Source organism: Rhinopithecus roxellana, chromosome 2, assembly GCF_007565055.1.
Source record: "Rhinopithecus roxellana isolate Shanxi Qingling chromosome 2, ASM756505v1, whole genome shotgun sequence".
Lineage (NCBI taxonomy): Eukaryota > Metazoa > Chordata > Mammalia > Primates > Cercopithecidae > Rhinopithecus > Rhinopithecus roxellana.
The window spans coordinates 135,491,056-135,515,787 of NC_044550.1; the positions used below are offsets into that span (position 1 = coordinate 135,491,056).

General features: G+C 55.3%; 1 protein-coding gene across 1 annotated transcript in view; it reads left to right on the forward strand.

Moving 5' to 3' along the window:
* Positions 1 to 21,818, forward strand: part of CPLX1 (complexin 1) — a 44,912-nt gene extending 23,094 nt beyond the window's left edge. Inside the window, exons 3-4 of the mRNA XM_030913370.1 lie at positions 14,288 to 14,463; positions 20,057 to 21,818. Of these exons, the coding sequence (XP_030769230.1) occupies positions 14,288 to 14,463; positions 20,057 to 20,254 (374 nt within the window). The 3' untranslated portion in view covers positions 20,255 to 21,818. The remainder of the gene's footprint in view (positions 1 to 14,287; positions 14,464 to 20,056) is intronic.
* Positions 21,819 to 24,732: the final 2,914 nt, after the last annotated feature.

Here is a 24,732-nt window from a genome sequence, read left to right on the forward strand (position 1 = left end):
GTCAGGTATATGTTTGTCTTTTTTTTGTGGTAAAATATATAGCATAAAACTTACCATTTAAATTATTTTAAGTGCACAGTTCAGTGGCATTAAATACATCACAATGTTGTGCAGCTAACACTCTATTTCCAGAACTTTTCATCATTTCCAACTGAAACTCTGTCTACATTAAACACTCACTTCCCACTCTCCTTCCCCCAGCCCCTGGCACCCACCACTTTACTTCCTGTCTCAATGAATTTGGCTACTCTAGGGATCTCATGTAAGTGGAATCTTACAGTATTTGTCCTTTTGTGTCTGGCTTATTTCACTTGGCACAGTATCCTCAAGGTCCATCCATGTTGCAGTTTGCATTAGAACTTAATCCCTTTTTAAGGCTGCGTCATATTCCATTCTGTCTACACCACATTGTGCTTGTCTGTTCATCTGCTGATGGATACCCTCGGTTGTTTATCCCTCTTGGTTATTGTGGTTAATGCTGCTATGAACAGGGGTGTGGAGGTATCTGTGAGAGTCTCTGCTCTCAGTTCTTGTGGGTCTATAACCAGAAATGGAATCGCTGGATCATATGGCAATTCTATGTTTAATTTTTTGAGGAACTGCCAGACTGTTTCCACAGCAGCTGCGCTGTTTCTCATTCCCAACAACAACGCACAGGACTCCAGTTTCTTCACGTTGTTGCCAGCACTTGTGATTTCCCGGTTTTTGATAATAGCCGTCTGAGTGGGTGTGAGTGGGTATCTCGTGGTGCAGACTGACACTTGGCCCTTGTAAGCATTCCATGAGAGCTTGAAAGGAACACCTGTTATGTTTTTCAGGGTTTGGGTTCCGTGTGAACCTGGTGTGTAACGCTCCAATCCTCCTTCTATCTTTAGATAATCATAACAACATGGGTATATTCATACATGACTGTTTTTCCTTTTCGCCTTCCAAACATGGGCTCTGCGACGCGCTTGTCTGCCTGTGGCTCTCAGGGGGCAGCGCCCACAGCAGCCCCTGCTCCCTCTCCAGGCCGCAGGGGCTTCCCTGCCGTGGACGTGCGGTGGCCGTATGGCCACACGCCCAAGACACCAGCTTGTCTCCAGCCACACGCCAGGGCCGCTGCCGCGACAGACGGCGCGCGAGCGTGTGTGGGCACGTTTGCCACAGAGGAGCCGGGCCCAGCAGGCCGCCGCCCGGGAGTGGGACGCGGTGCACTCCGCGCGTGCTCGTTCCGAAATGGCTGCGGCCGCCCACCTTTCCCGTAGGGGCTGAGCGCGCAGCTCCCCACGCTTGCCAGCCTCAGGAGCCGTCTCTGTGACGCTGCAGGCCCGTCCCGAGCCCCCGCAAGGTGCATTTTCACTTCTTTGTGACCCTTGGGTTGCGTCTTCTCTGACATCGATTCTGCCATATGAACCTTAATTTTATCCAAAGCCCCACAAAGAACAAAAGCGTTGGAGCTTAAGCTGCAGGTGCGATCCGGATTACATACAATTACACATTAATGTCGATGCGGCTGACATCATTATGATATTAAGCCTGCCCACCAAGAATCGGCATGTCTTTCCAAAACCACACCATTTAAATCGATGATTTTTTTTCTGAGATAGGTTCTACAGATTTCCTTGTTAAATTTATTTCTAAGTAGGTTATATTTTCTTACCGATTGTATGTTTTCCTCATTGTTGTAAGTGGAACGTCATTCCTGTTCCTGCTTCTAGCTTGTTCTTGACAGTGTGGGGGAAAAACTATTAATTCTGAGGTATGGATATTGTATTTAGCCATGCTACCACATTCCACGATGCGTTCTGGGAGGTTTTTACTGCACTGTCTTGAGTTTCTCAGATATAGGATCGTGTCTTCAACAAGAGAGGTGGGAGAGACGGAGACAGAGAACTGGCTGTCTTCCTTTATGATATAACTCTCATTACCATCCTGTGTTGACGGGAATACGTTCGTGACTGTGGAACTGTCATGGAATCTCCCTTCACAAGTCTAGATGATGCAGCCTCCTACACGCCTAGGCCATGTGGCACAGCCATTGCTCAGGAGCTGCAAACCTGCACAGCAGACACCACACTGAACACCACAGCAGCGGCAGCACCAGGGTGAGGCTGTGCATCTAAGCATAGAAAAGGCACCGTGAGGCCAGGTGTGGTGATCCCAACACTTTGGGAGGCCAAGGTGGGTGGATCATTTGAGGTCAGGAGTCTGAGACCAGCTTGGCCAACATGGTGAAACCCCATCTCTGCTAAAAATGCAAAAATTAGCCAGGCATGGTGGCACACGCTTGTAATCCCAGCTACTTGGGAGGCTGAGGCATGAGAATGGCTTGAACCCAGGAGTGGAGGTTGCAGTGAGCCAAGATCACGCCATTGCATTCCATTCTGGGAAACAGGTCTCAAAAAAAAAAAAAAAAAAAAAAAAAGAAAGAAAGAAAGAAAGAAAGAAAGAAAAAGAAAAGAAAGAAAGAAGAAAAGAAAAGAAAATGCAACGTGAGAATTCGGTGCTGTCGCCTTCCAGGGCACCGTCGTACATGCGGCCTGCTGTTGACCGAAACGGCCTTATGTGGCACATGACTGTCTTATTTTCTCATGCATCTCACGAGAACCTCCGAAACAGCACAGAATTGTAGCAGCAGCTGTGTGTCATGCCCTTGGTGTTAGTGTAGGCAGATTTACTGTTCACCATTGTCCATTTTCTGCTTTTCTCTTCATTAATTATCTCTTCCTGTCTTATTTGGGGTTATTTTGTTTCTTTTAAATTTTTTAAGATGGCAATGAAGTTCCTATACTTTCTGCTCTTCTTTAAAACGAAAGACTATGAATTTCCTCCCAAAAATGTTCTAGTCATGGACCCTAAGTTTAGACACTCAGTGTTTATCTTTCATGCTTTCTGGATTTTTTTTTTTTTTTTTTTGAGATGGAGTCTCACTGTGTTGCTCAGGCTGGAGTACAGTGGCCAGTGGCACGATCTCCACTCACTGCAACATCCACCTCCGGAGTTCAAGCAATTCTCCTGCCTCAGCCTCCTGAGCAGCTGGAATTACAGACACGTGCCACCATGCCCGGCTAATTTTTGTGTCTTTTTTCAGCAGAGACGAAGTTTCACGATGTTGACCAGGCTGGTCTCAAACTGCTGACCTTGTGATCCTCCCGCCTCGGCCTCTCAAAGCGCTGGGATTACAGGTGTGAGCGACCGTGCCTGGCTGCTTTCTGGCATTTTTACAGTTTCAGTGTTTACGTCCTCTTCAATTGAAGGGTTATTTAGGTCCTTGTTTCTAATATTTGGGCTTCCATAGTTATGGGTTTGGTCATGTTTTTAGCATTTGTAACTTGATTAGATTGTGATCAGGGAAAATGGCCTGTAATATCTTTAGCTTTTAATTTGTTAGGGCTTTGGATCAATTCGATAGTGATGCAATTTATTTTCAAAAACCATTGCCCTCTTAAGGGTACACTCCACAGAGTTTCACCATCACCGTGGTTAAGTCTGCCTGGCCCCAGGTAATCTCTATTTTCTTTTTTTGTGTTTTGAGACAGAGTCTTGCTCTGTTGCCCAGGCTGGAGTGCAGTGGCACGATCTCCAATCACTGTAAGCTCTGCCTCCCGGGTTCACACCATTCTCCTGTCTCAGCCTCCTGAGTAGCTGGGACTACAGGCTCCCACCACCTTGCCTGGCTAATTTTTTTGTATTTTTAGTAGAGATGGGGTTTCACCATGTTAGCCAGGATGGTCTCGATCTCCTGACCTCGTGATCTGCCTGCCTCGGCCTCCCAAAGTGCTGGGATTACAGGCGTGAGCCACCACACCCGGCCAATTTTCTTTAACTCACTATAGATTAGTTTGTACCCAAATGTACATAAATGAAGTTAAATAATTTGTATCTGGCCTTTTACACTCAGCATAAAGACTTTGAGATTCCCCCGTGTTGTTGGGTGTATCAGCAATTCGTCTGTCTCTGTTGCTAAGTGGTGCTACCTGTGTGGACATACCATGGTTTGTCTATTCACCTGTTGATGGACATTTGAGTTGCTTTCTGGTTTTGGCTGTTACAAATGAAACTACCGTGAACATTCCTGTTCCTGCCATTGTGTGAACTTAGGTGTTTTTTTATCTTGGGTAAACACCTAGGAGTGGAACTTCTGGGTCATTTGGTGGGTGTGTTCAATTGTACAGGAAAATGCTAAACTGTGGGCAAAGTGGTTGTAGCATTTACCTTCCCACAGGTATGCATGAGCATTCCCGTTCCTCCACCAGGTTCCTCACCAACACTTAGCACAGTCAGTCTTTTTAATTTCAGATATTTGAGTAGGAATGTGGTGGTATCTCTGTGTGATTTAAGTTTGAATTCCCTTATGACTGACAAGTCGATCAGCTTTATTTGTAACAGCCATGTGTGTCTTTTCATGCAGTCATGCATCATGTAATGAAGAGTATGAGTTTTGAGGACTGTGTCATTAGGTAACTTTGTTGCTGTGCAAACATCAAAGAGTGCACTGTTGCACACCCAGATGGAGCAACCCTGCACCCCCAGGCTGTTGGGGGTAGCCTGGTGCTCCCAGGCACAACCCTGCACAGCACGTGACTGCCTGAATGCCACGGCAGTTGTAACACAGTGGTATTTGCATACTTAAGCACATCTAAACATAGAAAAGTTACCACGTGGTGCTACACCTTACAACGACTGCGACATCATGTTGTGTTACATGGTCCATGACTGTACTTGGTTGCCATCTGTTTCTCTTCTTTGGTGAAATGTCTTTTGTCCACTTTAAAAATCAGGTTGTCTGTGTTCCTGTTACTGAGTTGTAAGAGGTTTTTCTTGTGTATTCTGAATATAAGACTTTTCTTTTTTGGAGACAGAGTCTCACTCTGTCTCCCAGGCTAAAATACAATGGCGCGATCTTGGCTCACTGCAACCTCCGCCTCCCGGCTTCAAGCAATTCTCCTGCCTCAGCCTCCCGAGTAGCTGGGACTACAGGCATGTGCCACCACGCCCGGATAATTTTTACTTTTTTTTTTTTTTTTTTAGTAGAGATGGGGTTTCACCATGTTAGCCAGGCTGTTCTCAATCTCCTGACCTTGTGATCCACCTGCCTTGGTCTCCCAAAGTGCTGGGCTTACAGGTGTGAGCCACCATGTCCAGCCAACCTTTTGTTTTTTTGAAACAGTCTTGTCCTGTTGCCCAGGCTAGAACCTCCGCCTCCAGGGTTCAGATAGCTCTCCTGCCTCAGCCTCTCAAGTAGCTGGGATTATGGGTGCCTGCCACCATGCCTGGCTAATATATATACATATATATATACTTGTGTGTGTGTGTGTGTGTGTGTGTGTGTGTATATATATATATATATATATTTTTTTTTTTTTTTTAAGTAGAGACAGGGTTTCCCCATGTTGCCCAGGTTGGTCTCGAACTCCTGACCTCAAGTAATCTGCCCGCCTCAGCCTCCCAAAGTGCTGGGATTACATGCGTGAGCCACCGAGCCCGGCCATGAATTTGCAGATGTATGGTCTACAAATATATTCTCTCAGCCTGTGGTGTACCTTTTCATTTTTTAAGATAGTGTCTTTTGAAGATGTTAAGAAAAACTCAAACTGTTTTTCCCTCTGCCCTCACTCCACAAGGATAATCAACACAGAAGAAGTCTGTGACCAAATGTGTGAGGGTTTTCCCACCCACCAAGCAAGCAATCAGTCCTGCAGTGGACACCAGCAAGGCGTCCTCTAATTCAATTCGATTCTGATGCCGTCTACCTGGAGACAGCGTCAGAAACCCTGCATCGAGGGCTCAATCCCACAAGGCTGCCCCCTCCATGCCACCAGTCGCAAGTCCAGGACCCTAGAACGTCTGAACAACCGGTTTCATGTTGGGGTTCATACGACCCCCTCTTATCTTGGGTTTAACTGCTAGAGCAGCTCACAGAATTCAGGGAAACACATGCTTATGGTTTTTTACAGAGGATCTTTTTATTTCTCATTTTTTGAGATGGAGTCTCACTCTGTCTCCCAGGCTAAAATACAATGGCGCGATCTCGGCTCACTGCAACCTCCGTCTCCCAGGTTCAAGCAATTCTCGTGCCTCAGCCTCCTGAGTAGCTAGGATTTTAGGCACATGCCACCACGGCTGGATAATTTTTGTATTTTTAGTAGAGATGGGGTTTCATCATGTTGGCCAGGCTGGTCTCGAACTCCAGACCTCAGGTGATCCACCCGCCTCGGCCTCCCAAAGTGCTGGGATTACAGGTGTGAGCTGAGGATATTTTCTAGGATACACATAGCCAGATGAAGAGACACATGGCCAGCCTAAAGGGTCCCAAGCACAGGAGCTTCCACCCTGTGGAGTGGGGGTGCCACCCTCCTGGCACACGGATGAGTTCTTCACCTTCCTTCTAGCTTATATGTGCCCAGCTCTCCGGAAGCTCCTGAACCCCAGCCTCTTGAGGAGACTGTCTCGGATCGGCATGGTGGAAGATGCATGGACGTTCCCGGAGAAAGTGACCAATGAAAAGGATGTGATCTAAACCCAGCAAGGCCTGTCCAGATTCTTGGCCTCTCTCTGCAGCGTTCCTTTCTCCAGGGCGCGGGGCAGGGCACCTTCTGAAATGAGGGCTTATGACTCACCATCAGCAAGTCAGGGGAAAATCTGAGTCCTGCCCTGCACAGGGGAAAGAGGGGCAGAAGGTCAGAGAATGGGGTTCTGGTTCCTGATTCTAAAGAGCCCCAACATTATAGCAAGGGCCATGGGATTGTGGGGCAGGAGCCATAGATGAAAACATATGTATACATCTCGTAATATCACAGAAGAGCAAAAATGTTTAATGGTGATGAAGTTCAATTTATCAATTTTTCTTTTTAAGATTTATTCTTTTGTCACTTATACAATAAATCTTTGCTTAAGCCAAAGTCCCAGAGATTTTATGTTTTCTTCTAGAAGTTGTATAATTTCAGCTTTGACATTTAGATCTATGATTGATTGTGAGTTCATTTTTATATAAAGCGTCAGGTAAAAAAAACATTTACGTATGTGTTTATTTTGCACATGAATTGAGCCGGTGCCCTTCTGAAAGCACTATGTGGCCAGGCGCGGTGGCTCACGCCTGCAATCCCAGCACTTTGGGAGGCTGAGGCAGGCAGATCACTTGAGCCCAGGAGTTCGAGACCAGCCTGGGCAACATAGTGAGACTCTGTCTCTACAAAAAATGTTTTTAAAAAATTAGCTGCATGGTGGCACATGGGAGGCTGATGTGGGAGGATCAGGTGAGCCCAGGAAGTTGAGACTGCAGTGAGCTATGATTGAACCTCTGCATTGCAGCCTGGGCAACAGAGCAAGACCCTGTCTAAGAAAAGAAAAAAGAAGTAAGGACTATCCTCACCCTCACTGAATTCCCTCTGCAGCTCTGTCAAAAATCTATTGACGATATACGTATGGGTCCATACCTCTGCGGCTCTGTCAAAAATCAATTGACGATATAATCCTCATCCTCACTGAATTCCCTCTGCAGCTCTGTCAAAAATCAATTGACGATACATGTATGGGTCTATTTCTGGACTTTCTATACTGTTCCATTGATCTATATGTCTGTTCTTTTTTTTTTTTTTTTTTTTTTGAGACGGAGTCTCACTGTCACCCAGGCTGGAGTTCAGTGGTGCCATCTTAGCTCACTGCAACGTCCACCTCTTGGGTTCAAGTGATTCTCCTGCCTCAGCCTTCCAAGTAGCTGGAATTACAGGCGTGCACCACCACACCCAGCTAATTTTTTGCATTTTTAATAGAAACGAAGTTTCACCATGTCCATCGGGCTTGTCTCAAACTCCTGAGCTCAGGTGATCCGCCCATCTCGGCCTCCCAAAGTGTTGGAATTACAGGTGTGAGCCACTACGCCTGGCCTATATGTCTGTTCTTTTGTTTATACCATACTGCCTTGATTATAGTTAAGTCTTAATGTCAGGTTGTGGCCAGGCTTGCTGGCTCATGCTTATAATCCCAGCACTTCGGGAGGCCAAGGCAGGTAGATCACGAGGTCAAGAGTACGAGAACAGCCTGGACAACATGGTGAAACCCCGTCTCTACTAAAAATACAAAAATTAGTTAAGTGTGGTAGCAGGCTCCTGTAATCCCAGCTACTTGGGAGGCTGAGGCAGGAGAATCCGTGAAGTGGAGGTTGCAGGGAGCCAAGATCCTGCCACTGCACTCTAGCCTGGGTGACAGAGCTAGACTCTATCTCGGAAGAAAAAAAAGTCAGGTTGTATAAGTCCTCTAAAAGTTTTCTCCTTTAGCAAAATTGTTTTGTCTATTCTAGGTCTTTTGCCATATTCATATACATTTTAGAATCGGGTGGTAAATTTTTCCCAAAAAGTCAATTTGCATTTTGCTTGGGATTGCATTAAATCTGTAGGTCAATCGAGGGAAAACTGATGTAACACCATTAAGTTCATGAACATGGTATATCTCTATGTTCACTTAGGTTTTATTTAATTTCTCTCAGCAATTCTGTAGTTTTTGGTGAAGTGATCTTGCACATTAATTTAAAAATACAGCAATCGGTTGTTTTATGGTTTGGCAGCATTATTAGTGGAATTGTTTTTAAATTTCACTTTCCAATTGTTTGCTGCTAGTACATAAAAATCTATTTTTTTTTTTTTTTTTTTTTTGAGACTGAGTCTTGCTCTGTCACCCAGGCTGGAGTGCAGTGGTACGATCTCAGCTCACTGCAAGCTCCGCCTCCTGGGTTCACACCATTCTTCTGCTTTGGCCTCCTGAGTAGCTGGGACTACAGGCACCCGCTGCCATGCCTGGCTAATTTTTTGTATTTTTAGTAGAGATGGGGTTTCACCGTGTTAGCCAGGATGGTCTCAAACTCCTTACCTCGTGATCCACCCGTCTCAGCCTCCCAAAGTGCTGGGATTACAGACGTGAGCCACTGCACCTGGCCAAAAGTCTTTTTGTTTGCTGTTACTAATCTTGTATTTTAAGACCTTGCTAAATTCACTTGTTTCTAGTAGTACTTTTGTGGATTCCTTAGGATTTTCTACATAGATGATTATGTCATTACTTCTTCCTTATCAACCTTCATGCCTTTTATTTGTTTTCCTTGCCTTAGTGCGATGGCGGAGTCCTTTGGTACAAAGGTGAGCAGGAGCAATGAGCGTGAGCATCCTCTTCGTGTCACTCAGCCTAAGGGGAAAGTGTTCTGTTTCACTATCATGAACTATCATGTTAGTTGTGGGTTTCTTAAGGTTTTGTTTGTGGCTGAGTACATTACAAATACTGCTTGCATTTAAAAAATTTATTATCAACTGGCCAGTCACGGTGGCTCACACCTGTAATCCCAGCACTTTGGGAGGCCAAGGCGGGTGGATCACCTGAGACCAGCCTGGCCAACATGGTGAAACCCCGTCTCTACTAAAAATACAAAAATTAGCCGGGCGTGGTGGCAGGAGCCTGTAGTCCCAGCTACTCAGGAGACTGAGGCAGGAGAATCGCTTGAGCCCGGGAGGCAGACGTTGCAGTGAGCCAAGATCACGCCACTGCATTCCAGCCTGGGGGACAAGAGCGAGACTTCGTCTCAAAAAAAAAAAAAAATTATTATTGACTATTTGCTGAGCACCTGCTGAGTGGCAGGCTCTGCTCTCGGTGCCAGGGATGCAGCTCTGAGCTGACTGGCGTGCCTGCTCCCACAGGGCTTTCTATTAGCAGACTGGCAATCAGAAGCCAAACACAACAGACGGCACCAGTTCAGGAAACAGCACAACTACAAAGGGAAATACAGCTGGTGACGGGCCAGAGGGTGGCAGGGACTGTGTTTTTCTTTGCCTGCATGTATTTGGGATTCATATTTAGATCTACAATCAACAAGAATGTGTCTGTGTGTTGTGCAGGAGTCCAGTTTTATTCTTTCCCATCAAGTATCCTGTCCCATCTGGGAATACTGCACTCCTTCTCCAAGGTCCTGAGGCTCCACCTCTGTCTCTGCTCCCGCGTGTGGGTCCTGTGTCCATGGGGGTCTGGGGACGGGCTCCCCACTCTGGACCCATTATCTGTCTTCCTCCCGCTGCACCATCATCATTCTGTCTTGGTATCTGGTGGACCTCACTCTCCTCTTTTTCCTTCAGGTGTCTATTCTGGCAGATGGGCCTTTTGCAGGTCTGTATGCAACACTCAGCTTGTCAGATTTCACAGAATTTTCTTCTTAACTCTTTGGAGTTTGGGGAGGATGGATGTCTTTACGTGTGGAGTTACCCAGCCCAGAAAAATAACAAGTGTCTTTCTTTATTTAGGTATTATTTAATTTTTCATTCAATTCTATAATTTTCCCCATAGTTTTATTTCAAGTTAGAAAGAATTTTTACCTTCTTAAAAATTAACATTAGGCTGGGTGCAGTGGCTCACGCCTGTAATCCCAGCACTTTGGGAGGCCAAGGCAGGCGGATCAGGAGGTCAGGAGTTCGAGACCACCCTGGCCAATATGGTGAAACCCGTCTCTACTAAAAATACAAAAATTAGCCAGGCGTGGTGGCAGGCATCTGTAGTCCCAGGTAGTCAGGAGCCTGAGGCAAGAGAATCACTTGAGCCCGGGAGGTGGATCTGGAAAAGTGGTGACCCCAAAGGAAGTCTTCAGTGGGGTGATCGCCGGCACCATGTCCAGGTCTCAGCTTTGACGAACACTCGGTAGATGCAATGTCAGTGTTTAGGGAGGCCCAGGCACCACATACAAGAGCCCTCTTATACAATCTTTGTGAATGTTCTGTAAGTCTACAATCATTTCAAAATGAAGCTTTAAAAACAACTTTAATGGATGTAGTGTGTACATCTACATAATTTATGTATCGTGCACACTAAGTTGAATGCAGCCATTGTCATTGTACTGACAGTGTAAGGAAACCCTGAGCAGGGTTTTGACCTCAGGGCAGCTGCTAGACAGAAGCAGGTCCCCCCCTCCCCAGAAACTGTCTGGGTGTCTTGGGAACGTGGGTGCCGCTCCAGCAAAGGTCTGGAAGGTGGGTTCCCGGGAAGAGCCTCAGGGCTGGGAACTTGGCGGCCCTGACCCCACCCTCTCCGATGTCTGCAGAGGAAACGTCTCAGCTTCTGCCCCTTCTGCTACCACGAGGTGGGGTGGGTGATGGAGTCTCAGCAGGGCCAGAGTGCAGGGAGGCCCCGGGATCTGCAACCCCAGGTATGAGGGGAGCTCCCGGGTGGGAAGGGCCCCTCCCCCGGGACTGAGCTCCCTCCCCAGGGGGCTTATCCGCCTGCGCCGCTGTGGGAGGCATTGCCAGCCCCGTCATTGCCTGCGGGGTCGAGTCCGGTGCGCCCCCGACCGCCTCCATCTCTCACGGGGGAAGCTGAGGCTCAGAGAAGAATGAGAGAGGGGTGGGGTCGGCCCCTGTGCGGCGAGGCCAGTAGCGGACCCCAGCCAGACTGCGGGGCCCCCAGCCTCGGATCCGACCCCCCTGCAATCAGAGTCGGAGTGTCCCAGCCTCCGGCACCACTTGGGTCAGCCCCGCGCCGCAGCGGCCTCCTCTGGAAACCGGGGGGTGTGGCAGCGCCGCCCTCCTGCGGATGCGGGATGCAGCTCCTGCTTCCAGGGTCTGGCGGGGTCGCGGGGTGTCGAGGTCGAGGCTGGTGGGGTCGCAGCAGCGCTCGGGGCCACCCCTTCTGCACCTGTCCCGCCGCTCTGGCGTCTGTGCCAGGAGAGCAAATGGCACTTTGGGTTTCTGTGCCAGGAACAAGCTTCCCGCAGTTTCTGTTGGGCTCCTGGCTGCGCCCAATTCCCAGCTTTTGGAAGCGGTTCTGGAGGCGGCTCCGCGCAGTAGCCGGGCCAAAAAGCCGGGTGGTGGGCGGCGTCTGTGACGCTCCCTAGGTTCGCAGGGGGTCCCTCTGAGCCTAGTGCCTTTGCAGCCTGTGGGGAGCACAAATCCTCCGCTCAGTCCCCCTTCTTAGGGGTGGGCCTTCCAGAAGCCTTTGGCACCTGGACCAGCCCAGGGCTCAAGTGGGGCCTCTACACTCTCAGAGCGGGAGGGCCCCCCACAGCCACCCGTGGAGCAGAGGGCAGCACACCTGGTGCTCTATAAATGCCCGCTCCCGTGACTAGACCCACAGCCTAAGTGATGAGCTGGAGGGGAGGGAAGGGACCAGCCCACTGAGCTGTGGAAGCCCTGCAGCTCCCACCCCAGCCAGGAACCCCTTCAGTCAGGAGAGCAATGTGGGGAGAGACCAGGCTTACCCACCTCCTTATAGACACCAGCCCTTTCCAGGAGGGAGAAAGAGCTACGAGTCACTCACTTTAGAGTGAATTAGCTTTTCTCATGGGGGGTAAGATTTGCACAAAGACAGGGCTGTGGGGGCTGTCCTTGCCTCCCCCACACACCTGCCAGAGACAGCCGCCCAGGAGGCAGAGAGATTCTGGTCCAATGACTGGGGACTGTTAGAAGAATCTAGGAGCAACTCTACTGTGACCCAGTTTCCCTTGAGTCATGGGCCTAAAATCTGCTTTGCAAAACGTTGCAGATGTGGCTGAAAACTGACCACAAGGCTCTTAGCTTTCTGTTGAGGAGTCCAGATCTGTGCTATCAGCCAAGTGCCTGGCATAGGCTGCCTGCCTGTCCCCACAGCGACAAGGGCAGCAAGCTGGGCTCGTTCTCCCCACACCCCGCTGCCTGTGATAGCTTCAGACAGCCAGGATATGGGGGACAGGAAAACAGGTGCAGTCAGAGGTGCCGGCAGGATACAGGCATGACCCTGTTTGAGTGACACCTTCAGCCCAGAGCACTCAACCAGCAAGCTGTTCTCCTCCCACCAACAGCTGGGGGCCTTCCAAATGACAGCTCCTGCCCACTTTTGACAGGGAGCTCACTCCTGAATGAGTGGCAGAGGCAGCACTGGCACAGATAGCTACAGGCGAGGGCATTCTCCCAGGCTTCGTATAGCATGGAGCTTCCCAGTATCAGAGTAGTAATGGGGGGGCACCCAGAGCACCAGGGACACAGAGCTGCTGAATTCACAGAAACAAGGTGGGAGGCACATCTGGACCCAGGAGGAAAGTGGCTGGGTGGTATTAGCCCAACCCAGAATTCCACCTGACATTTATATGCGAGGCATTGGCTCAGCTGGCCGGGGGCAGTCCTTAGGAGGTCTGGTATCCAGTGGGCAGAGCCCAGAGGCAAGACCTTCAAGGAGGGGCAGAGCCAGTGCCTGAGCACTGAGGAGCACCTCAAGGAGGCCGAGTGGCCACCAGGGGAGAGCGGGATTTGCAGGGGCAACCTGTGGCTGGAGTCCCCTCACACACATGAGGCTGGTCCAGGAGCACCCCTGCAATGCTGAGGGCTGTGAGTGGCCGTGGGGGAGCCTGGGCGCTCTGCCAGGTCACCTCCCTCAGTGACAATTGTGTGCTGGGTCCAGCCAGCTTGCTCTGTTCCCTGGAGCTGCCGAGGGCCAGGGCTCCCCGCAGGGCCTGCTACATTCAGAGGCTGTAATGATGCATCTCTGTGCTGTGGGCCGAGTCGCAGAGCTGTTTAGGGAGGTGTTTGTGGGGCCCGTGAATCAGGAGCTCGTGAGAAAAGTGGTGGCTGGCACTGCAGAGCAATAAGGGCCTGGGTGCCAGCAACAAGCAGTCCCCTGCAGCCCCAGCAGGGCCCCTGCCAGCCCGCATGCTGGCTTCTGCCCCCAGGGTCAGACTCGGTGACCTTGCCTCTGACAGCCAGCTCTGCCCCTCAACCCACTTACTGCATAAACAGCTGAACTGCAGCACCTCCAGGAGGGCAGGCCTCTGCCGGACACAGGACCAGAAAAGACACATCAACCCCCTGGGAGCTCACACATAACCACAAGACCACAAGCCTGATCACACAGCCACATGCAGTAAACCACACACATGCACAACCACACACAACCACACAGCCAGGCATGTATATTACACAAACACACACAGAACCACACACAGACATACAACCATATGTGGGGCACACACAATCACAACAGCCACACGAATGCATAAGCACGCAGTCACACACAGGTGCATAGAGACGCGCAACCACAGCGCCACTCTCCCGCCCCCCACGGAGTTGCCTGTGTCCCTTGAGGAACAGAAAGCAAAGCAGGAGACCCCAGCACGCTAGATGGAGGGTCCGGGCAGGAGGGTCAGGGCCAGATGGAGGTGGGAAGAGCGACTGGAGGGTGGTGGGGGCGGCCTGAGGGTCGGGTGGATGGAGGGTTGGGGGAGTCGGCCAGAGGGCTGGGGGGTGTGGCTGAGACACTAGCCCGGCCTTGGCCATCTGAATGGGGCGGACTGAATCACCAACTTCTGTCCCAGGGGCCACCAAGGACATGGGGAAGATGCTCGGGGGTGACGAGGAGAAGGACCCAGACGCCGCCAAGAAGGAGGAGGAGCGGCAGGAGGCGCTGCGCCAGGCGGAGGAGGAGCGCAAGGCCAAGTACGCCAAGATGGAGGCGGAGCGCGAGGCCATGCGCCAGGGCATCCGAGACAAGGTGCGCGCCGGGCCGGGCCCCGCCTGCGCGGAAATCGGCCCTGAGTCCAGCGGGGACCCAGACCCCGCCTGGGTGGAAGGGGCTGCCCGGAGGAGGGGCGGGCGTCCCCCTGGGTCTCCTCCCCTTTGGGGGCTTCAGGGTGGTGGAGGGGGTTGGGGCTCGGATTGGGTTCCCTCTGTGGGGCCCAGCCCGTCCTGCTCCTGACCCCAGGGTCGGCCCTGACGGGCTTCCTGGGCCTGCATTCCGATGCGCAGCCCTGTGGGAGAAGGTGGACCCTGGCTGGCTGCCCGGGACCCTGCGCTGATGGGTCATGGAGCGACCACCTGGCATGGGAGGGCGCTCTGAGGTGACCCCAGCCTGGAGTGAGGATGCAGGGAGGGGGACACCCGCTGGGATTCAGGAGGTGGCCCAGAGTGGCTGCCGGCACAGGGACAGCCACGCGCGGTCACTCCCACTCAGCCGGGTCCCCGCAGCGGCCAGGTCCGAGGGGGTCCCGAGAACCGCTCCGGCTTCCTCGGTGGCTCCAGCACCGCCCTGGCTGGAAGCCGGGTGGGCACAGACAGCAGCCTGGAGGAGTCTCCAGCCAGGGGTGAGGGGGCACGTGGGAGATGTTCACATTCCACATAGGAGGGACCTGGGGTGCTGCCTGGGGCCCAGTGCTCACCCCGTGCGCTGGCCCCGAGGGTAGGGGCCGCTGCAGGCCAGGCAGGCCGGAAGCTGTGTTTCCCAGAGGGTCGCCTTAGTCCCTTTCCCTGGATGGGCCAAGATGGCCTGGCTTCAGGGTGGGAAGGTTCGGACTCCCGGGACCCCTCCCTGCTGCCAGGGGCACCCAGAGCAGGTGGAGAAGCTGTTTCCTGGCTTTGTGTCAGCCGCACCCAGGGAAGGGTGGGCTCCACGGGGTCTTGTGGGGAGGCTGGAGCTCCCGAAGTGGATAGAGATCAACATAGGAGGGCAGGGGCGGGGCAGGTGGGGCACATGCAGCCCCCATACCCAAAAGGCCAGTCCAGCAGTGCTGCCCCACCCCACCCACGGATTCTTCCCACACCCTCTGGTCCCTTGCAGCAACCTCCCCGCCACCGCCATGCACCCTGGAGGATGCAGAGCAGCCACTGATGGGGAGTGGGGGCTGGGTGCCCTGGCATCCCACCCAGGGTCACTGGACTTTTCCAGGGATCTCCTGTTGATCGACTTTGCTGTGCTGGCTCATGCCCTCCAGCTCCCCCAGCTGACCCAGAGCTTCAGGAGGAAGTCAAGGGAATATGCACCATCTGAGCCAGGCAGCCAGAGCCCACTCGGATGTGCTCAGGAGACTGTGGGTATCAGGAGCGGGGGACGGGGACAGGAGGAGAAGGGAAGAGGAGTCAGAGAACAGAGAGAGACAGAGACAGAGATAAAGAGACAGATACAGAGAGACAGAGGGAGAGAGAGACACAGAGAGGGAGAGACAGAGAAAGGAGAGACAGAGACAGGGAGAGACAGAGACACAGAGAGGGAGAGACAGAGAAAAAGACAGAGAGGGAGAGAGACAGAGACAGAGAGACACAGAGAGGGGAGAGAGAGACAAAGAGAGGAGAAACAGGCACAGAGAGAGGGAGAGACAGCAACACAGGCAGGGAACAGAGAGGAGAGCCAAGACCCCAAGACCCCGAGAGCCCCAGGCAGAGCTGAGAGAGCTGACGCCAGGTAGAAGTGGAGGTGGCGGTAGGTAGCAGCTGAGGGAGGGACACAAAGTGATGGTGGGCTGGGGTCTGAGAGAGCTGTGTCTGGGTCCGTGTCCAAGCAGGTGTCTCCAGAGCGGGTCAGGTCCCCCGGGCTCTGGCCTCTGCTGGCATGATCTTAGAGGGACACCGGCTGTTCCGGGCCGTGTCATTCCTCAGGGTCCCCAGAGGCAGGACAGGGCAGGCTCAGGGGACCATGTCCAGGCCCAAAGGGTAGTGGGGACAGGGCCAGCAGTGTCAGTGACTGAGTAGCCCGGACAGGATGCAGCAGCTGCACCCTCCAGAGACTGGGAGACACCAGGGAGAGTGAGGCCCAGGAAAGGGGGAAGCGTAAGCACCTCAGTTTCCGTGTGGGGCCCACAGCTGGCAGCTGGGGTGCAGGGCTCTCTGGTCAGGCCTATGGGGAGCTGGCCTGACCTTGCTGCCAGGCACCAACCTGGGCTTCTGTCTTGGTCTAAGCCCCTCAGAGAACACAGGTGACAGGGATAGAGGCCACAGACCTGCCCACAAGAACAGCCCCCTCCACAGTCCACTGGCCCCTCAGGCCTTGGAAGCACCAGCCTCTCTGCTCTGGAGGCCCCACCACACTGGATCCCCCCCAGACCCCACGTCCACACCTTCCCCACAGAGCCCTCCTCCACGGAGCCTTTGGGGGTGGGGGAACCCCGCCCTCAGGTGTGGCCACCTGATCAGAACACCTGCTGCCTCCAGCCTCCTCTGGGCCGTGGCACCCCCAGGCATCTTGGGGGCTGGTTAGAGAAGAGGTGCTGAGCTGCCCTGTCCAAGGCCTCTTTGCGGATGGGGACTGGATCCTTTCGGAGTATCCAGCCCCTCAGGCAGTTCCCAGAGGAGCACCGCATCTGCACCTCCAGTCAGGCAGCCATCTGGACAGGCCCAGGCCCAGGGATCGAGAGCGAGACTGGCCCCTCTGTGCTCCGCGCACTGACTGACCCGCCCTTGGCTTGCATAAGCTTCCAGCCACCCATGTCGGGCAGCTCACGCCTGGGCCTTCCTGCATGGGCCTTCTGAGGGCCCACTAGGCTGCCCCAGTACACTGCGTCCCCCCACCCCCAACAGCTCACTCGGCGGCTAGCAGGTGTCCACCTGGTTGCTGAATGCTGGGTGTTTGGTCCTATCATTCTTATTGTTGGTTCTCAGTATTGATTAGCACCCACTGCCCTTTTCTTCTCAGGAACACAGTGTTTTCAGGGTTCAGGGTCTCACCTCAGATGTGTCAGGGCCTCCTAGGCTCCCCCAGCAGCCACTCCCATCCTCAGGTGTTACTTCCTGGAGAGCAGCTGACCAGCATCACGGTGGGCCTGGGGCTGGGTGTGCCTGGGCGTTTGTCTCTGGAGCAGACGCCTCAGAACCGGGTCTCAGGCTCCGGTGTGCAGCCCAGCCCCAGAGCCCGTGTTCCCGGCGGAGTGACCCTGGCCCTCAGGCCGAGTCCAGCGTGACCTCAGCCTCAGAATGACCTGGAGCCTCAGTGCAGCAACTGGCACATCAAGCCAAGCTCTGAGTGTCCCACAACCTGGTGGCAGGGCCTGGAGTCTCCTTCCTGGGCCCAGAGGGAAGGACCCCACACCATTTGCAGACAGGGTCCCCCAAGCCCCGAGGGTCACTCCCCTGACCCGGGAGGTTCCTTTGCTCACACAACTTATGTTCCCGCTGTTACATGCCTGCTCCTCTGAGCACACCCGTGTTCCTGAGTGCCTTTGCCCTGGGCAGCACAGCCTCCTGGGCTGGGCACACGTGTGGCCGCCGCATGCACAGACCCCCACACCCCTGGCTGGAGGGAAGCTCTCTTTGGCCGGACCTAGCTTCCAGTGGCATCGCTCTCTCCAGCGCACCCCCGGCCCCACAGGACGAGGAGCACGTGCCCCCTCCACTTCCGTACCTGGAGCTGCTGCCCTTCCTGCTGTGGATGGCTAGGACCAGAACTAGTCTGCTCTTGCTGCCCCGCGGGGTCAGGGCTTTGCTCTGGGCCTGCAGGGCCCTCTGGGTGACGCCCCTGTCCCTGTGGAGGACGTTCCTACCCTGCGCTCTTCGCTTCACTGAGGAGATCCCTGGAGTCCCAGCTCTGTCAAGAGTGTGCAGGGGCTGCTGAGGACCAGGGCGAGCCCACAGCCCCTCTCTCTCCTCAGTGGCCAGGTGGTGCTCTGGCCGCAGGCCGCTGGGAGCATGGCGCCCTCCTTTCCATCTCACTGAAGGTGGCCCTGGCCCCCCACACCCAGAGCCACCTGCAGCACCAGGGGAGGGGAGAGGTGCCGATACTGCCCTCAGTGGGGTTGGGGGGCACACAGGCAGCCCCCATTTGGGAGGAGGGAGGGGCCTCCTTAGAGAGCCAGGGGGTGCCCAGCACCAGGAGCAGAACCAACCACTTCTATGGGAAGGGGCTGCTGAGACAGGAGCAGGAGATGGCAGGGGAGGGGCTCCTCCTGGGCAGAAAGTCTCCTCCCTGCGGCTGGCGATCCTGTGGTGTGCTCCTCGGTCCTGTAAAGTGCTGGTGCCCACTCCCCTTCTAAGTTTTCTCCTGGACACAGCTGCTGACGCTTTCACTACTCTAGAGCACCCTTAATCTCAGACCCAGGACCTTGGACCCAGCTCGGGGGTCCTGCCCAGGGGATGGACAACCGGCTCCTGTACAACACCAGGCCCCCAATCCTTCCAGGCCAGCCCAACCCCACTGGTTCCCACCTTCCTGGGCAGCAAGAGGCTGTTCCGTAGTTCCATGGCCTCACCATGACCACAGGCTTCCTGGGCTGGCGGCTCACAGGAGGGCTGGAGGAATGTGGGGTGGGGAGGTGTATTGATCTAAGAACCAAAACCCCGCTGCCAGGCATCGGAAACTTAGAGGCCTGGAGGGCAGAAGGCCAAAATCCCACGCTCCTTCTGGAGACTCTGGGGGAGGGCCCTTTCCTGCCCCTTCCTGCGTCTGGCAGCCCTGCAACCCCTGGTGTTTCTTGGCTTGTGGCCTCGCCACTTGCGACTTCCTCCGCTTTCATATGCCCGCCCCCGTCTGGGTGTCTGTCCTTTCTGTCTCTTACAAGGACACTCTCACTGGACTTGAGGCCCCTCAAATCCCGGATGGCCTCATCCCCATCCTTACCATAATCACGTTAACAAAGACCTATTTCCAAACGAGATCACATTTGAAGCTCCAGGCAACATGAGTTTGAGGGGGACAGTATTCAGCCACTACGGAGGGCAGACACACTCACAGGAGATGAGAAACGGGGGTGGGCAGGGGCTCGGTGAGGCCCAGCCGTGCTGGCTGAGGTCATGACTAGGCAGGATTCCAGGACACCCAGTGCCTGGAAGTAATCGCCGCCCAGGCCCCTCTGCCAGCTGCCCACAGAGCTGAAGTGGCCTGCCAGAGTGGCCCTGCTGGGGCTGTGGCCGCATCCAGGCAGCCTTGGCCAGGCCCGGGAGTGACTGCAGGTGGTGGACCAGGCACTGGGCAGGAGGGTCAGCTGGAGGGTGACTGTTTCTCCCCACCTCTGCCACACAGCATCCTGCCCACCCCTCCCTGCCCCAAGCTGGAGGCTTCCTGGAAGGCAGGATGCCAGGGGCTGGGCTGGGTTTGGAGCCAGAGGTGGGGCCACAGGCCCCTCTCCTCTCAAGGAAGATGGGAGCTTCCCCGTCCCCTGCTCCCCGCTTCTCAGCTGCTGGCCCCCATTCTCCGTGGGGGCTTCCCACTCCTCCAGGGACCCCCGGCGCGGGGTCTCTTCTCCCTCTGGGGTCCTCGTGTGCCTGGTGGGCCAGGGGGCCGCGCACGCGCCTCCTGGGGTTCCTGGGCCAGTCCCTGGCGCAGGGAGGCTGCGGCCTGCCTGGGAGCCGCCGGGACCCCGCCCTGACCCCCGCCTCCCTCGCAGTACGGCATCAAGAAGAAGGAGGAGCGCGAGGCCGAGGCCCAGGCCGCCATGGAGGCCAACTCCGAGGGGAGCCTGACGCGGCCCAAGAAGGCCATCCCGCCGGGTTGCGGGGACGAGGTCGAGGAGGAGGACGAGAGCATCCTGGACACCGTCATCAAGTACCTGCCCGGGCCGCTGCAGGACATGCTCAAGAAGTAGCCCCGCGCAGGACAGAGGCCCCGCGGAGCCCCCGCCCCTCCCCCGCTGCAGACCCTCCGCGGAGGCCCCCAAGGGACGAGCAGAGTGCAGCCCCTACGCCAATATAAGCCATAGCCCCAGGCCCGCCCTGCCTGCGCCCGCCGCCTCTCCCACCCGAGGGGCGCGCGACCCCAGGACCCCCCAGTCCGCCCGGTGCTCCTCTGCCCGCGGGTGGTTGGAGCCCCATCGCCTGGGACGCCCCTTCCTCTTGCCGTTTACCGCCCACCCAGCAGCGCCCGAGGCCAGGGCCGCCGGAAAGGCAGCCCCGCGACCACCCCTGTGCACTCATTAGCGGCGGTGGGCGCCTGTCGGGCCCGCACTCAGGAGCACAGCCATAGCAGATGGGGGGGTGCGGGCGGGGCGGGGGCGGCGGGGCCTGGGCCCCCCTCCCGCGCGCGGACACCAGGGTTCGGATCGCGCCGCCTTGAGTGTTCGCGCCCGCACTTGGCCGCTCTCCGCGCCCCCGGGCTGCCCCCCTCGCGCCCCTGTCCGTCAGTCTCTGTCCCCGTCCTTTCCTCTCCTCTCTGGAAGGTTTTGCTTCTTACGAACGCCACGGCCGTGTTCACTACTAAACTAAAGGAAACAAAGCAATAGGTTTGGGGGACGCTAAGCCCCCACCCCATCACACCGCTCTTCCCGAGTCCTGGCCTCTCGCCCCCCACCCGGCCTCCCGGCCTCTCCGCCGACTCGGCTGCTGCTTCTCCCTGGGGAGGACCCCTGCCCTCGCCCATTGAACTCTGCACCCTCCACAGGAGCCGCAGAGGCCCGAGGCACCCAGGGGGTCTCCGGACGCTGGAGACCCTGTGCCCCTGCCCAGCACCTTCTCCGTGGGCAGCTCCTCGGGTGCGGCCTGCGGGGTTCCCTGCGCGTAGCCGGCGCGCGTGTGGCCGAATCCACCTGGTGGCCCTGCGGGGCGGCCTCCGAGTCCCTGTTTCTCCTCCATTCATGTTTAATTTGCATCACAATTTGTTGAATCTCAGGTAAATGAGGTCTTTGCATTTAATGAGTTTTATCTTGACAGGCGTCGCCTCGCCCCCGGGCCCTTTCCGTCCACATCACAAATGCATCAAGTCTACACGTGTTTCGGGCCGGGGTTGGCTTGGCATTGACCTTCATGACCTTACATAGCTTTAGAGAAGCCATAACGTTAGACTGCAATACTAACGACCTACGCCCCTCCCGGCAGAGACCACCGCGCCCCTCTGCGCCCCAGCGACGCGGCCCGCGGGGACGTCGCTGTCCGTCCTGCTCGCCCTGTGCCCTCTCGCTGACTTCTCCTGGGTCGTGTCTTTTAAAAACTCCTGTTTTCACACCTTTCAAAGCCAGCTCTGAGCAGACAGGGCGTCCTCTCTTAGAACCTGCGCACCCCGTTCCCAGCGCATGGCGCCCGGGGCCGCGAGCTTAGCTTAGACCGTGGTGTCCTCTGTCCGTTTGTCCTGCGCCTGCGCCGCCTCCTGCATGTCGGGGCCCCTGCGTGTGTTCTCTCCGGATGGAATCACAGCCAATAAACACCAGTGATTTCACACCGTGTGGCCATTCCTTCCAGAGGTCCATTCCGCCAGCTGGTGGGAGGACCGGGCCTTCCCCCTCCCATGTTCTTTCCACGAGCAGCTGCAGGGCATCCCACCATTCTCACCCTGCCCCTCCACTCAGACTCATTTTCCCCAGGCCGTCCAGCCAGAGCAACCTCCATCTAAACCGCAGACCTGCGCCTTCAGGGACCCCGACCCCAGGTTGGGTTTTCCACCCTCAAAGCCTCTGCCCTCTGCTCTCCCTCCCACCTAGAACCCCGACCACGGGCCTGTGCCTCTCCTCAGCTCCACCGGTCAGGGGCCCCAGGTCACCCTATGCTGCCCTTGCCTCTGCCCAACCAGGAATTCCTGCCCCAACAAGCATCCCCGTCGGACTGTCCCTCCTCCTGAGTCCCAGACAGGGATCCCTGAAGGGAAATGTCTGCCAACCTGGGTTAAGGCCGGAGGAGGTTCCTGACCCCAGCCCAGAGAACAGCCCCTCTGCCTGGTTGCTGGGGGTCCCACCCACACTCAATCCACTGGATGCTCAGCCCACCCCTAGCTGCTGCCCACCACTTGCTTCCCCAGAACGTCCTTATTTGACGTCCATGTTTGGAAGCTGTTAAAAGATGATTCCGGCCAGGTGCGGTGGCTCAGGCCAGGCGTGGTGGCTCACGCGTGTAATCCCAGCACTTTGGGAGGCCGAGGTGGGCAGATCATGAGGTCAGGAGATGGAGACCATCCTGGCTAACATGGTGAAACCCCGTCTCTACTAAAAATACAAAAAAAAGAAAAAAATAGCCGGGCGTGGTGGCATGCAACTGTAGTCCCAGCTACTTGGGAGGCTGAGGCAGGAGAATCGCTTGAACCTGGGAGTCGGAGGTTGCAGTAAGCCGAGATTGCACCACTGCACTGCAGCCTGGGCGACAGAGCAAGACTCCATCTCAAAAAAAACAAAAAAAACAAAACAAAAAAAAAACAAAGATGATTCCATGACATTTGTTAAAGCTTGGTGAGGAAGGCTTTGCTCAGGCCCAGCGCCATAGGTACAGGGACCATGCAACAGGGCTTGGAATGGGTGTGTGGCCAAGGAGCAGAGTGGGCTCAGTGGACAGAAAATGACTGAGGAATATCAAGGGTTGGGGGATTCTGGCTAACCCCATCTAACTGGATTCTAGCTGGAGACAGGCAGGGCAATCAGACAGACCCGTGGGGCGTGGAGGATGAGGACCCCAATCAAATCTCCAGGATGAAGGTTTGTTGCTAAACTGACCTAGCCAGATTCTTTGCTAAAACAGAATTTTACAAAGAAGTGGGCCAATGGGCCTACTAGAAGATTCAGGAAGTTAAAGTTTGACCACACAAAAAATCTTTGTCAGGAGCCCTCTCTAGGGAGCAGCATGTCTGGGTCTCCTGTAACCTTCCTGACGCTTCTGGCTGGGAATGCCCCAGGTAGCTGCCCAGTCCCAGGGCAGGAGGACCCCATGTGCCCTGCCCCCAGGCCGGGCCCTCCTGGATGCCGGGTGGGATCTGGGAGGGAATGTGCTCTCCTCCAAGCCCATGGAGGGGTGTATCCTGCTCTTCCTCCTGCTGCCTCTGGGGAAGTGTGGACCCCAGGCACCACCAAATTGCCCAGGGTGACCTCTCCCCTGCTGAGTAGGCAGCATCTGGCCCCTCTTCCTCCCTGGAACTGAAACTCAGTGTCTTTGCACCCACCCCTGTGCCTGTGGCTGCTGTTGGCTGCCCCCCAGCAGGGCTGCTCTTAGAAGGCCACCCCAACATCCAGCCACTGCTCAGCCTCCATCCTCCCCCAGCCTCCCATTTCCCACCCATAACCTGGTCTGGACCCCCCTGCAAGCCTGAGCAGCAACTTGGACGTGCCAGGCAAAATCTTTGTCAGGAGCCCTCTCTAGGGAGCAGCATGTCTGGGTCTCCTGTAACCTTCCCGACGCTTCTGGCTGGGAATGCCCCAGGGAGCTGCCCAAGCAGCTTTCCCTCCGAGTCTTTTTTTTTTTTTTTTGAGACAGAGTCTCGCTCTGTCCCCCAGGCTGGAGTGCAGTGGTGCCATCTCGGCTCACTGCAAGCTCTGCCTCCCAGGTTCACGCCGTTCTCCTGCCTCAGCCTCCAGAGTAGCTGGGACTATGCCCAGCTAATTTTTTTTTGTATTTTTTTAGTAGAGACGGGGTTTCACCATGTTAGCCAGGATGGTCTGGATCTCCTGACCTCGTGATCCGCCCGCCTCAGCCTCCCAAAGTGCTGGGATTACAGGCATGAGCCACCACACCCGGCTCCCTCGGAGTCTAGACCAGCCCTTCCTACAGCTGGGTCAGACCTGAGCTTCTCCTGGATCCAGCTCTCACCTCAGGTGATGGGGTCCGAGGCCTCCTGGGAAAAGCACTCCACCCCAGATGTTTACTGTGCCCCTGTGATTTGTGGCGCTCTGTTCTAGGGGCTGGGAATACTAGTCCCGCCCTCCTGGAACTGGTTTTCCTAGTGATGGAAGGCAGATGATAAACATGTAAGTGGTGGTGTCTGCTCTGGAGGAAAATCGAGCAGGACAGGGAGCAGAGAGCAATGGTGAGGGTTACTGTTTCATGAGTGGTCAGGGGGTCTCTCTGTCAGAGTGATGTGCACAGACCCGGAGGGAGGCAGGTGTCCCGTGGGAGAGCATTCCAGGCAAAGGAACAGGCATTCAAGAGCCAGGAGGCAGCGCTGCCTGGGTGCCACCAACGTGGCCCTGACCCCAGGCACTGGCTGGGCACCACCCTGCCCCCGGAGTCTCCTCCTTCTGAACGTTTAACTGTATCTTGAACACAGCTGGGCTGGCTTCAAGCTCCAGACACGGCCTCCTCCCCAGGCCAGGAAGCCATCTCTCCTCTGACCCCCTCCTCCCCCAGGGCCCCTCCTCTCCAGCGCCCTGCACTTGGG